This window comes from Rhinolophus sinicus, chromosome 18, assembly GCF_057876585.1.
Source record: "Rhinolophus sinicus isolate RSI-liver-muscle chromosome 18, RSI-T2T, whole genome shotgun sequence".
Classification (NCBI taxonomy): domain Eukaryota; kingdom Metazoa; phylum Chordata; class Mammalia; order Chiroptera; family Rhinolophidae; genus Rhinolophus; species Rhinolophus sinicus.
The window spans coordinates 113937987-113952473 of NC_142518.1; the positions used below are offsets into that span (position 1 = coordinate 113937987).

Here is a 14487-nt window from a genome sequence, read left to right on the forward strand (position 1 = left end):
TGCAGTGCCTTCAATTCATCATTTAATGGATCGTTTGACTGTCCGCCTGGGGACATATCACTATGTAGTGGACTTGGCCCTGGCAGGTCAAAAGCCCCCACTGTCGGTGGTTGGGTCTGATAGCCCCATGGGGGGCCAGTTTGACTCATGATTTGCAAGTGACGCCAGGGGTGGTGGCTGAGTGGCCACCGCAAGTGACTGTACTATACAGAGGTCCCGATACCCGGATGATTTTGCGAGGAAACTATGTGCTCTCACTGTGGCCTATTATGGGGTCCCCTGTTCTGTTACATGTTGAAACTATGCAAGGGACCCCAAGTACTGCCATAAAGGTCTGGTACCACAAACCAGGAAAGGTGCCAGTTGCAGCGACCCTCCTTTCCCAGGACAAAAAGCTAGCATGTATCCTCCCAGATGGAAGGGATTTGCCATTGTTGGTTCCTAAGACTACTGTTTCTTTTCGTCCATAGGTGTCAGTAGGCTAATACGGCACAGGGACCCTTGCGGAAGACGCTTGTCGCGTAGATTGTGAGGCGAGACCCTGTAGGGGTGGAGTGTGGGGACAGAGCCCCAGAGAGTAGTTTACAGGCTCTCGGCCTCACGTGGAGGGGTGCTAGCTTGGGCGGTGGATGGCCGTCGGCTGTGGCTGGTTGGCTGTTGGCTGCGGCCAGTTAGCCGATTGGCCGATGGTATAACTGCTGCAGCTACGGAGGAGAGCCGAGGACTGCCGAGGATTGCCGAGGATTGCCGAAGAGCCGAGCAGAGCTGAGGAGAGTGGAAGAGAGTAGAGGAACAGGGTCAGGAGAGTGGAGGAGAGTCGTCGGTCGGTCGGTTGAAAGGCCGACGGCAGGTCACGCGTCCCGTGAACCCAGCCTCCAGTGAGACCATGGTGGTGTGGCTCCCCTACCTATGGCTCCATGGGTGTTCCTTTTTGGCCTCACCATATCCTGCATTCTTGTGTGGGGAGCGGGAGCAGAGACCCCGCAGGCCGCCCAGCCTGAAAAATGGCGCGGCGAGAAGGCCTCCACGCATGACAAATGGCGCAGCGAGCAGGGTCTCCTGCACGACAGTGCCCAAAAAATGTATACACATTTTAAGCAAGGAAAACTGTGTATAAAATTGTAATACTCAATATATACCAATAACAAAAGATGACAAGTCATGTTTGACTTCTGCAATTACAAGAGGTGCTCAAAATGGTTACCATCAGCGTCCAGACACTTCTGATGACGGCGAACTACTGCTTGAGCAACGTTGACCAAAGTGTCCACTTGTATACATTGTTTTGGCAACCCCGGTACATATATTCCCTGCCCCTTACCTTTTAGCTCAAATGGTAGCATACCCTACAAATTGTTCTGTACTTTGCTTTTTATATATTTAAAATTTTCCTACCAAAATTTCCTACTTCTTTTGAAATAATTTTGACCATTTTTCTAGGAAATGGCCTGTTTCCTCAATATTTTCCAGTTTTCATAGAGTTCTACATTATATTGTCCTGTAATTTAGAACAACTAGCAAAGTACTCATTTGCCTAAACGTTAATCCCAGTTCCACCACTTACAAAGTTTCTAAGTAACTTGGGGTGAGTCATGTGAGTCCTTAAATGTTCATAGTCTAACAGGATAATGACTACAAGTGCATTGAAGAATACTGAGTTTGGCAGTTCTGAGATATATATTTGCAACTAAAAACATAAAATAATCCCTATTTTAGGAGCTTGTCCCTATGACAGCCCCTTCCTCCACAACCTTCCATCCTGAGATTCTTCATAGCATATTATCTCACACCCAACCGATACCCTCCCTAGTAGTTAAATGGGGGAAAACTGGCATTTTTAATCTGAAACAATGCCTAGGTAACCTGAAAACTGATTGCCTCAGCAATTGTTTTATGGCCTGTCCTCCTCTTCACCTAGCATCAAGGCCATCTTGAAACCACTGGCAAAAAGGCCAACCGATGACGCTAGTTGGGGCTTGCGGTTGGGGTGAGATAGCTAAGTTTGGAGTTTCGCAAGGAAATAGAAGAGGTTATTGTCATGCTGGGTCTCTAGTCCCGCTCTCCGCATAAGAACACAGGATATGGCAAGGCCAAAAAGGAACACCGACGGAACCATAGATAGGGGAGTCATACCACTATATTCTCACTGGCAGCTGGGTTGGAGACACAGGAAGCAGGAGCTACAAGATCTGCAATTTGCCATCCGCTTCTCTGCCTGCCAGCCAGCCAGCCCACCCACCCACCCACCCCCGCCCCCCAGCCTCCCCACCCCCAGCACAGCCATGGCAGTTATATCAGTGACCAATGGCTAACTGGTTACAGCTGATGGCCATCTACTACCTGAGCCAGCACCTTTCCATGTGAGGCCGAGAGCCTGGAAACTGCTCTCAGGGACTCTGTCCCCACAGTTATCAATGGCCTCAGGGAAGTGGGAAGGGACTTGGTAACCCGATAGTCAGTGCCAGAAATCAAGAAGGGGGTGGGATAACACTGGGGAGGTGGAGTGGGTGTGGGAGGTTGGGGCTGGGAAATTGTACATATGATCTGTTGTAATTAAGAAAAGGTTACATATCTACTGGTCTAAATTTTAATATCACTTCCATCAGTATTTGCACAAGTACTGAAAATGTTCTTGGTCTGAAGGAGAATTATAAGAATATGTAAACAAGAGAACCTGCGTGCACACACACAAACAACTCCCTTAGTTTAGAAACTTTGTCCCACCACATTCCTTGTTCTTTCTCCTTAAATTTAATTACTACTTGAGTGCTTTCCTGGATTGCCTATTCAAAAACATCAAGTACTTTATTTCACACCCATCCCCTATTGTTTGTTAAAAGCTGAAAACTGGTATTCATAGCGCCAAAGAGCCCTCGGGTGTCCCGCATACTGCTTGGTCAACAATGGATGTTCTGACTTCCTTTTAGCCTGGGGTCAAGGAGGAGTCACAAGCACCCTGAAAGCCCCCAGATGAGAGGGGGAACAGAAGTTGAGGCATGCAGAGTTTTTTTGTTATTCTTCCAATAATTACCCTCTTTTAGACCTTGAAGATTTTCAACACGTGCCCCAAATCTCTTAGCAACTTTGGAACTTGTAGTGGGATTAAAATTTTGTCCAACATCTATAGAGAAGCTCCCCCACTCAAAATGGGTGATGGAAGACATGTAATCTCAGAGGCCTGTGGAGAGACCGTATGTATGTTTATAAAAGTCGAGGACGTGGGTAGCGGCCAAGTAGCGGGATGGGAAGAGGAAGGTTAGAGCAGGGAATGAGCTGGGCATGGGCGACGGCGGCGGGAGCAGTAGGTTTGGGGAGGGAGGGTTGATCCAATTAGTCTGCAGCACGGAAACGGGAGGTTTCCCTGCGGCGAAGGAGGGTTAGGCTTCCTCCCGGAGGTGTGGTGCTGGGGGACCGCACTCCGAAACTATTCCTGAGAGCCGAGCCCCGGGTGTGGGGCGGGGGAGAGACCGCAGCATTCGTCCGGAGACTCACGGAGCGATCCGAGAATCGGCCTTGAGTGTCTGGCGGGACCCGTGGCCCCGAAGAAGTGAAGCGAGGCGACACGACACGGACCTGTCCCCAACACCAGGAGGAGGACACGGGACGGTGAAGGGCCAAGGCCGCCAGCCCAAGCCAGGCGCCTGTCAGTGATGCAGATCCCGCGCGATGACGCAATAACCGGCCGCGGCCTCCACGTCTCTGGTTTCGCAAAGACTTCTGGGAACGACCCGTGAGAAGGAGGGCCAAGATGGCGGAGGCGGCGGAGTCTCCGGGAGACCCGGCGACAGCATCGCCCAAGCCTTTGGTGAGCTGGGGATCTGCAACAGAAGGGATCGAGGGTGGGCAGACTGTCCCTTAAGGAAGTCGCGTGACGGGCCTGTGACCTGAGAGAGTCTGAACCCTTTCCTCCCGGCAGGCCCTTCCTGTACCCGATGCCAGAACCAGTCCCAACACTGTACCTGTTCCTGGGGTTAACTGCTGAGTTATCCCCCCACATTCTGTTCTTTCTAAGCCTTCTTGTGAAACTCCCATTCATTTTCTCCCCCGTACGCCCAGGGCTTGTCCTCGTCCCCTACATTGTGTTAGATGCCAAGCTTTAGGTGATTTCTTAAGTATCTTTGTTTCTGCTATGCCCTCATTTTATCAAGACCTGTCACTAGCCCTTGTGGGAGTAGCAGCATTCTAGGGTTAATGAAAGGTTGCAGCGTTGTAACTTGGGTATTGATTTGTTCAGTTACCCTGGTAGTCTGGGTTTAATGCCTGCCCTCCCTGTCGCAGCTCCTTGCAATCCCCTTTATTCTCTCTTGCTCCTGTTTGTACAAGGGATGGGATGTCTATTGCAAGTACAAGCCCAAAATCTGGATAAGCACATAATAACACAGGTTTGGGAGTTAAACTTACCTGGGCCATAATCACCCACTCTGCTGCTTTGTGAATTTGGGCAAGTCATTTCATAGAGAGTATTTCTTCGTCTGTAAAATGGAGATAAAAATACCTGTTTCAACGAGTTTTTAGGAAGGTGAAATGACATGATTTATGTAGTGTCGAATACAATGAGTGCCATGAACTAAGGAGTTTAACTAACGCAACAGTCTGCCCCAGAGTCCCTTATCCTAAACAGTATTCACTTATTTCCCAGTGTTTAGTTATATAGCAGTTGTCCATAAATGGTACATCCTTTTCCTCTGTTTTATTTTTTTTCATGTATTTTATATATTTATTTAAAAAGTCAGATACTGTCAACTTTTTCTTTTTTAATTTTCTATTCCGCTGTCTTGGAACTTCCTCCCTTTCCTCTGTTTTAAGTTGGCGAGTTAAGGTAGAGGACTGAACTGGGAGGCAGGTGAAATTGATTCTAGTCCGGGTTCTGCTTACTGGCTCTATTCGTTCACCTCTTCAGTCATCAGATATTTATTGAGCATCCAGTGTGTTCCAGGCATTCTTAGGCACTGGGGATACAGAGAGTAAGTAGGTCCAAGTTCTCATGGAACATTTGTGACCTTGAGGAAATCATTCTGAATGCAGCATTTCTTCATTTGGAAAATGGGGATAACTCGTGACAGTACTAAATGAGCTAATATACACATACATAGTGCCTTGTGTGACATATTACAGGTGCCTAGGTGTTTTCAGTTCCTGTCTTTAATGTAAACTGCCCTACCCCTCTTTTAATGAAGCTTTCACCAATTAATTTTAGTGGTTCTGGTCACTCATTACTCAGTATCCAATCAATTCAACAATGTTTATTGCTCTGACAATGTGTAATGCACTGTGCTGGTTACTTTAGGGAGTACAAATGGCCTGCGCTTATGGTGCTTACAGTCTAATCTGTGGGCATAAGACAAATGTACAATGTTAAAATGAGGCAGTACATGACAGAAATTTACACATAAAATATTAACGAAATTTAAAAGAAGATGATATCATGTCTGGTTGGGGTGATGAAGCAAGCTGCATTGTAAAAGGTATATATTCGAGAGGGTCTCAAGGGATGGATAAGATTTGAAACTCCAGGTGACCATAATAGCTGTCAATGATTGAGTACCTGCTAGTACACGTCAGGATTGTGCTACGCATCCTCTGCAGATGTTCTAAACTTCACAGCAACCATTTCAACTATGTGATTTATTTATTTATTTATTTATTTATTTTTTAAAAACCTCACTTTTTCTTTTCTTTTTTCTTTTTTTTTTTTTTTAACATTTTATTGGGGAAGGGGAACAGGATTTATTTTTTTATTGGGGAACAGTGTGCACTTCCAGGACTTTTTTCTCCAAGTCAACTTGTTGTTCTTTCAGTCTTAGTTGTGGAGGGTTCTGTTCAGCTTCAAGTTGTTGTTCTTTCAGTCTTAGTTGTGGAGGGCGCAGCTCAGCTCCAGGTCCAGTTGCCATTTCTAGTTGCAGGGGGCACAGCCCACCATCCCTTGCAGGAGTCAACCCAGCAACCTTGTGGTTCAGATTCCCGCACTCCAACCAACTGAGCCATCTGGGAGCTCAGTGGCAGCTCAGCTCAAGGTGCCGTGTTCAATCTTAGTTGCAGGGGGCGCTGCCCACCATCCCTTGCGGGACTCAAGGAATTGAACTGGCAACCTTGTGGTTGAGAGCTGACTGGCCTATGTGGGAATCGAACCGGCAGCCTTCGGAGTTAGGAGCATGGAGCTCTAACCGCCTGAGCCACCGGGCCGGCCCCAACTATGTGATTTTTAAACCGTGTTTTATTTGCAGATAAGATGAGACTCAGAGAGGTTTGACAATTTCCCTAGGGTCTCACCAAAAGTTAGTGGCCAGGCCTAAAATTTGAGCCTAGGTCTGCTTCTGAAGCCCAGATGATTTCCAATAATAGTACACAGCCTCTCACCAGCAAAGGTACAGAGGTTGGGAGGTACTAATGTACTTTGTACTTCTAGAAAAACAGATCAGCTTGGCTGAAGCACAGGGAAGTATTAGGAGGTAAGGCTTAAAAGATAAGGCTACTGAATTAGGGAGGCAGTGTGGAACAGTAGTTAGGAAGGTGTGCTGTGGAGTGAAATTGCCTAGGTTTGATTCTAAGCTCTGCCCTTCAGCTGTGGGATATTGGGCAAATTACCAAACCCTCCATGCCTCAGTTCTCCCATCTGTAAAATGGAGACACAGTAATATTTAGCTAGTAGGGTTGTTAGATGGATTAAATGAGTTAACACATTAAAATACTTGGTAGCATACCTGGCACATAATAATCATGAAATAAATGTTATTTCAGTATTAATCATTTTAGTTTCATCTTATTTATTATTTCTTCCAAAATTCTGCATGCAACACTCCCAAAGTGCTTCACAATTGTGCATTTTATCCTGCATGTTTTCAATAACAAATCTTTGGTAAAATTCTGAATTTTTTGCCAGATCGAATGCTCAGTGGTTCTTTTAGAAATTTTTTCCAGTCCAAAATTTCTAACGTGAAATCCACCTAAACAGTTTTCCACTTTGTCCCCAGGACTGTTTCCTTGTGGGTGTGAGATCATTAGTGTGGACTGGAGAATGTGCGGTCACTGAAAAGCTCCCTCATTTGTGACACTGGGTTTCTTTGTTTCTTCTTACTGACTACTAAGCTGTGAGGTTTAATAGCTAGGAGCCAGGGGGAGTTTTTTTGAAGAGGAAAGTGTTTAAAGTCGTGAATTGGACAGCATAACTGAGGAAGATGTCCCATGGGGAATCTAGGAGACCAGCAAAACTGTTGCAGGAGTTCTAGAAAGAACTAATGCTTGCTTGGGCTACAGCAGTGGCCGGAAACGTGAAGATTTGAGAAAGGCAGAATTCTTGAGGGTTTGCAGTGCAGGGAGGAAGTGTCTTTCTTACTATTTCTCAGATCAGTGTTTTGCAAACTTGAATGTGCACAGCGACCCTGCAGGTTGTGATTCTGCATTTCTAACAAGCTCCCAGGTGATGCTCCTGCTGCTGCTCCCAATGCATTTGGAAAAGCAAGGCTGTAGACATGTGGGAGGGTAGTGATGTCCTGAAAGTAAGAGGAGGACGAGGGCCCTAAACGTTCATGAATTCGCTTTTAGACATGTTTAGTTCACGATACTGGCAGGCTATGCAGTAGATATGCAGCAGGCAGTTGGACTGTAAAACCCAGACTTTGGGACTAGAGTTGTTCATTTATGAGTCATCTGCATGCAGTTGAAAAGGCAGAATCTTGGGTAATGCCTATCTCTTGCCTGAATATTTGGGGAGCAGGAAAAAAGCTGTAATAGTGGCTGTAGCCAGGGGTCTGCAAGGAAGCTGGTCCCAGGTAAAGCGGCTGGCTGGAGACCATGCCTCTGGCCACCCCCTTCCCACTTCTGGAGCCAGGCCTCTTAGACTGAGCTGGTTCCTGCTTGATGCTGCCCGGCTCCACCCTTGTTGACTCTTTTCTCCAGGATTTTGGTCAGTAGTATAACCATCTGTTCCTAGCTGCTTTCATAAAGCGGCACTCCCTGCTTTTACTATATGTCTTTAGCTCTGCCTCTGTCTGCTCCCCTGTTGGCCCAAGCCAGGCAGCGAAGTGTACACACATGTGCAAGACAGCCCTCACGGTAGACACTCCCTCTGGAGTCAGGACCCTGTTACCTTCCTGATACATCAAAGTATGACGATATACAGAGTATTGCCAACCAGGGAAGCTCAGCAGTGGACCTACTTTTTACTGGGCTTTCCTTATGTGGGCATGATTGACGGCTCCTCCCCTCCCCCAGGCCAGGTTTCTATCACATGATTCAAAGCCCCAACCCTCCAAACTTGGGTTTGATCTTTCTGGAGTGGATAGTCCCTGAGCTGAGTGATCTCATTAGCATAAACTTATGTAGGGGTCTGCCAAGACTCACCTGTTAGCTAAAGGATTAGGGCCCAGCATCAATCACAAAACTACTGTCCTTTGGGAAATTCAAAGGCTTTAGAGGCTGCCTCCTAGGAACAGGAGACAAAGGCTAGCCAAATATTTTGATTCACTGGAATTGACTCCCTGGGAATCTTGAATTTGTGCTAACATTGATCTAGTCCCTGCTGTGAGTGTGCTGAGTGCTTTACACATGTTAATACATTTCTCCCTCACTACAACCCTGTGATGGTGGTGCCATTAGCTCAGTTTTACAGATGTGGAAGCTGAGGCACAGAGAGGTTAGTAATCCGCTCAGTGTCACACAGATAGTAAATAATGGAGCTGGATTTAAACCCAGACTCTGGTTCCAGGAGCCTCACTCCTAAGCAGTACGATCCAGATGCAATCTTTTGATCACTGGCAGTGTGCGAGGTGCTATGCAGGTGTCACCTAACTGTGATGCCGGTAGCAGTGTTTCCAGGTGAGGGCAGAGCCCCATTTGTCTTCAAAGTCCATTCCTTCTGCACTGCCCTGCGTCCCATAGCAGTGGCGGGCAGCAAGAACACTCAAAACAAGCAATCCAGGAGCTTGAAAGGGCAGTGTCATGGTAGGGAAGAGAGAATATGGGTTCAAAAAGGTAGTGGTTTACCAAAAAGTGCTGCAGTGTCCAGAGAGGCTGAAACTGAGAAAGGATCCTGGTATTTCTTGATGATGAGGCCACATTAGAAAGCAGTCAGAAGAATGGTGGGAAAGCCAGTGCCACATTACTAAAGGATTAAGGGAGTGGGAGAGGAGAGCAGTCAGACTGAAGAGGAAAGGAAGGAAAGTAATTTGAGAGAATGGCAGAAATAAAATATTTACATTTTATTATGGAAGCTTTAAAATAAATAAAGTATAATGAACCCATGTACCTATCAACATTCTGCTATTTTTATTTCATCTAGCGCCCCACCGCATTTTTTTTTTCTGGAGCAGTATTTTAACTCTTGTACTTTGAACTCATTTTAGACGTCCAGAAAAGTTGCAAAAATAGTACAGAGAGTTTCTGTATAGCCCTTGCCCAGCTTCCTCATATGTAACATAACCACAGTACAATGATCAAAACCAGGAAATTACCAGTGGTACAAACTACAGACCTTACTCAAATTTTATCAGGTTTTCTACTACTGCCCTTTTTTTGTTCCAGGATTTTATCCAGGATCTCACATTGCATTTAGTTATTTTTTTTTTTTCAGTTCCCTTCAGTCTGTAATGGCTCTTCAGGCTTTCCTTGTCTTTCATGATCTCTTCTGAATGTTTTAAAACAAATCCCACACATACCACTTCACCCATAAATAACTTCAATGTGTTTCTCTAACAGGTAAGAACTTTTGTTGTTTTCTTTGTTATCATGCATAACAAAACTGGTAATTCCTGAATATCATCTAACTTCTGTTCATTTTCTCCAATTTTCTAGGGGGGAAAAAAAAAGCTTTTACAATTTGTCCAAATCAGGATCTAAACAAGGTCAACAAATTGTATTTGGTCAGGGTCTCTTAATTCTCCTTTAATATATGTGTTCTCTTCTTAATGTAATTTATTTGTTTCAATTCAGTCATTTGTCTTGTAGAATTCTTCACTTTTTGTAGTTGGCTGATTGTATACTTTTGGTATTTTTAATATATTCCTTTATCCACATATTTCCTGTAAACTCTGAAGATCTAAAGACTTGATTATATTTAGGTTCATTTGGTCGGGGAGTGGGGCAAGAATAAAAAAAAAAGAACTTAAGTCGCCCCTAACATTAGGAATGTTTGTTTTTTTAACTTTTTATTAAGAACAATTTCTAACATATACAAAAGTAGAATGGTATAATGGCCCCTCATGTACCCATCTTCAATAATTATCAATTTATGGCAGTCTTCTTTCTTCTATAACCCTACCCTCTTCTGTACTATTGTGAAGCAAATCCTAGGCATCCTTACATTAGTAAATATTTAATACACATCTCTAAAAGAGAAGGACTCTGTTTTTAAAGAACACAACTTCAGTATTACTAGTACATTTAAAAAATTAACAATTCCCTAATATCCAATATCTTGCCACATTGCTAATTTGAACATTGTCAGTGTTCAAATTTCCAGTTAGCTCCTAAATTTTGTTTTTGTAATTTAAAATCTGGCCCACTATTCATTTTTATAAATAAGGTTTTATTGGAACATAGCCACACTTAAATAGCAGCAGAGTTGTGCAGTCGCAGCAGACACTATGGCTTTTCACACCTGAAATATTTACTACTTGAGCCCTTTACAGAAAAGGTTTGGTGACTCCTGCTTTAGGCAGTCATCTTTTAGAATAATTAAAAATAAGACAAAAATGTTTTTGTTTACCTTCATTTTAACCACTTCTGGAGATCTCCATTTCCTTGTGTAAATCTGTTTCCTTCTGATACCATATTTGTTCCTGAAGAACTTGTTTTAACGTTTCTTGTAATACACGTCTTAGCTCTCGCTTGTCTGGAAAAAAAAGCGTTTTTTCCTTTTCATAGCTGTTTTTGCTGCGTTTAGAATTGTGGGTTGAAGGCTTGATTCTTTCAGTATTCTAAATGTGTCTCCATTGTCTTCTGGCTTGTGTAGTTTTAGGTGCGATGCCTGACACTTTGTTCCTCTGAAAGCAGTGTCTCTTTTCCTCTGGCTGCTTTCAAGATTTTCCTCTTTATCTTGGGTTTTCAGTAGTATGAATGTGTTTAGGTTTGTGGATTTTTGGTTTGGTTTTGTCTTTAGGTATTTATCTTGATTGGGGTTCTCTGGGTTTGGATCTGTCATTTGATGTCTCCCATTATTTTTAGTTGTTATCGTTTCAAATATTTCTTCAGACCCAATATTTCTCTCATGTTTTGGGATTCTGATTCTATACATATTAGACAACTTAATATTGCCCCACAGCTCTTGGATGCTCTATTGTGTTTTGGGTTTTGTTTGTTTTTCCCAGTTTTAAGATATAATTGACACATAACATTGTTTAAATTTAAGATGTGCAACATAACGATTAGATACGTATACATTTTTTTTTTTCTTTTTAAACTGTTTTTGTTTTAATTGGGATAATTTTGACTGACCTATCACGGATTTCTTTCTTTGGCTGTGTTGAGTCTATTGATAAAGGCAATCAAAGGCATTCTTTGTTACTGCCGTGTTTCCCCGAAAATAAGACCTAGCCGGACAATCAGTTCTAATGCATCTTTTGGAGCAAAAATTAATAGAAAACCCAGTCTTAGTTTAATACAACACCGGGTCTTATATAATATAAAATAAGGTTAATATAATTCCAGATCTTATATTAATGTTTGCTCCAAAAGATGCATTAGAGCTGATTGTCCGGCGAGGTCTTATTTTCAGGGAAACACGGTATGTTCATTTATTTCTAGCATTGCCATTTGACCTTAAAATTTCCATCTGTTTTGCAGAAATTCATCATAATTTGTGCATATATCTTTTTTTTTAATTAAAGTTTATTGGGGTGACAATTGTTAGTAAAATTACATTGGTTTCAGGTGTACAATTCTGTATTACATCATCTATAAATCCCATTGTGTGTTCACCACCCAGAGTCAGTTCTCCTTCCATCACCATGTATTTGATCCCCCTTACCCTCATCTCCCACCCCCCACCCCCCGTACCCTCTGGTAACCACTAAACTGTTGTCTGTGTCTATGAGTTTTTGTTTCTCATTTGTTTGTCTTGTTCCTTTGTTTTCAGTTTTATATCCCACATATCAGTGAAATCACATGGTTCTCTACTTTTTCTGTCTGACTTATTTCGATTAGCATTATAATCTCAAGATCCATCCATGTTGTTGCAAATGGCAATATTTCACCTTTTTTATAGCAGAGTAGTATTCCATTGTGTATATATACCATAGCTTCTTCATGCAGTCATCTATCGAAGGACATTTTGGTTGTTTCCTTGTTTTGGCCATGCATATATCTTTTTTAAGGGAGCTTTTAACATGTTAATCATAGTCATCTTAAATTTTTTTATGGATAATTTCAACATTGAGGTCATCTCAGAGTCTGGTTTTATTCATTGCTTTTTTTTTTTTAATGTGTGTGGATGGGAGTGTAGGTTTGTTGGGGGGTATTTTTTTATTGAATGCCAGCCATCATGCATATATAGATCAGTAGAGACTGCCTAGAAATGGCACAACTGTTTTGCTAAGTTGTTACTGTGGGGGTTAAATGAATCTAGCCAGGAGTTAAACGTGTTTGGGATTTGTCCTGCCTGTGGGAACCTTCACTACATCACCAGCTTCAAATTCCTCTCCTTTTATCTTGTGCTCAGAGTGGGTGCTCCATTGTCCCAGGGTTTTTCCTAATGTTCCTCTCTGTCCCTGCTCGGCTTTCTGCCTTCCTTTTGCCCTTGCATCAAATAGTGGGGCTCTCTCCAAGCGCTGGCCCCTCCCCTGACAGTAGATGGTGTTGCTTGTTCCTCCATACCTGTTAGTCTGGTGGTGGGAACCTTGGAGGTGGGTATTCTTTGTTGTCTTGGTCCAGCCTCCGCCTTACGTAGGCTGTGTGTAACTGTGTAGCTGGGTCTCCTGGGTGTGACTTTCAAAGTGATCCAAAAGGAGACTAATGGTCTGGCCTCAGATGGTTTCCTATTCCTCCCTAAGGATTAGAGAGGTGTCTTTTCCCTTTCCCCAGCCGTGATGGCCCTTCACCTGTGCCCCCGAGACAACAGAGTTTGCTGATCTCCCCCCGGCAGCTTTAAGGCTCTTTTTCTGTAGTGGGGGGAGGTCTGTGTGGGGCTCTATGCTTTTCTCAGAAGTGGCAGCTGCTCCCCTTCCCCACACCTGCACCCATTGGAAGTCCGTGGAGAAAAGGCTGCATGAGGGTGTGAACTCCCTTGTGTCTGATGCTTGCTGGGGCTCTGTACTCTCACACAAGTCCACACTTGGCTTTTAGCAATTAATGTTAAATTTTAGATGACTTCTTAACCACCTATGCGATCGATGCCCAGTGTCGCTATCATCTCATACTTTGCCACCGATGAGCTAGGGCTCATGTTCCAGCTCTTCTTGGAAGCGCCTATCTTTCCTTAGATTTCATTCGGGCTACTTGGTAGCCCTGCATTCAGCTCTCTGATGGCTTCAAGGAAGTTATGATTTTGTCGTTTACCTAGCTTTTTTCTCCCTGTTCTGCTGGGAGGGATGCTCTTTCCAGCTTTCTACATCATAATCAGAAATCAAAGTTTTGTAAAGTCACTTGAAATACTTGTCTGTGTGGTTGTATATTTTATTCAACATACAGTAGCTTCATTTGTTTCAGTTTTCTTCCAGTGTTAGGGAATGCTTTTAAACTTTAATTTTGTTTCATAATTATGTGAATTATTTCTATGATTTCATATATATATATATATATATATATATATATATATATATATATATACACACACACACACACACACACACAATATGTATTCAGAGGCCTTGCTTCTTTGCCTGTCTCCTCCAGCTCATTTTCTCCTTTCCTCAGTAGGCAGCCTCTTTTTGAAAAAAGTCATATGATTTATTTCTTCCATGACTTAACTCACATTACGTTTGATTATTTCTTACACATTTCTTACATTTAAAAGATAACATGCAGCTATTTATAAATATTTGTATCCCCCTCTTTCTTAGATAAATGGTAGCATACATACACACTTTTGTCTACATTGTTATTTGTTTGTTTGTTTTTAAAGATTTTTTATTGGGGAAGGGGAACAGGACTTTATTAGGGAACAGTGTGTACTTCCGGGACTTTTTTTTTCCAAGTCAAAGTTGTTGTCCTTTCAGTCTTAGTTGTGGAGGGCGCAGCTCAGCTCCAGGTCAGGTTGCCGTTACTAGTTACAGGGGTCGCTGCCCACCATCCCTGGCGGGCGTCGAACTGGCAACTTTGTGGTTGAGAGGATGCGCTCCAACCAACTGAGCCATCTGGGAGCTCAGCAGCAGCTCAGCTCAAGGTGCCATGTTCAATCTTAGTTGCAGGGGGTGGATCGTACCATCCCTTGCGGGACTTGAGGAATTGAACTGACTACCTTGTGGTTGAGAGCCCACTGGCCCATGTGGGAATCGAACCAGCAGCCTTCAGAGTTAGGAGCATGGAGCTCCAACCGCCTGAGCCACCGGGCCGACC

At 43.6% G+C, this 14487-nt stretch overlaps 1 protein-coding gene and 1 long non-coding RNA gene across 2 annotated transcripts in view; one reads left to right on the top strand and one right to left on the bottom strand.

Annotated features, from left to right (window-relative positions):
• Positions 1–3632, bottom strand: LOC141569554 (uncharacterized). The gene is made up of 2 exons (XR_012493269.2): positions 3493–3632; positions 1–765 (listed from the first exon to the last, which is right to left on the bottom strand). It is a non-coding gene; the product is annotated as an uncharacterized LOC141569554 (long non-coding RNA).
• The window catches only part of YIPF6 (Yip1 domain family member 6), a 25087-nt gene continuing 14214 nt past the window's right edge, over positions 3615–14487 (top strand). Inside the window, exon 1 of the mRNA XM_019753611.3 lies at positions 3615–3805. Within this exon, the coding sequence (XP_019609170.1) occupies positions 3749–3805 (57 nt within the window). The 5' untranslated portion in view covers positions 3615–3748. The remainder of the gene's footprint in view (positions 3806–14487) is intronic.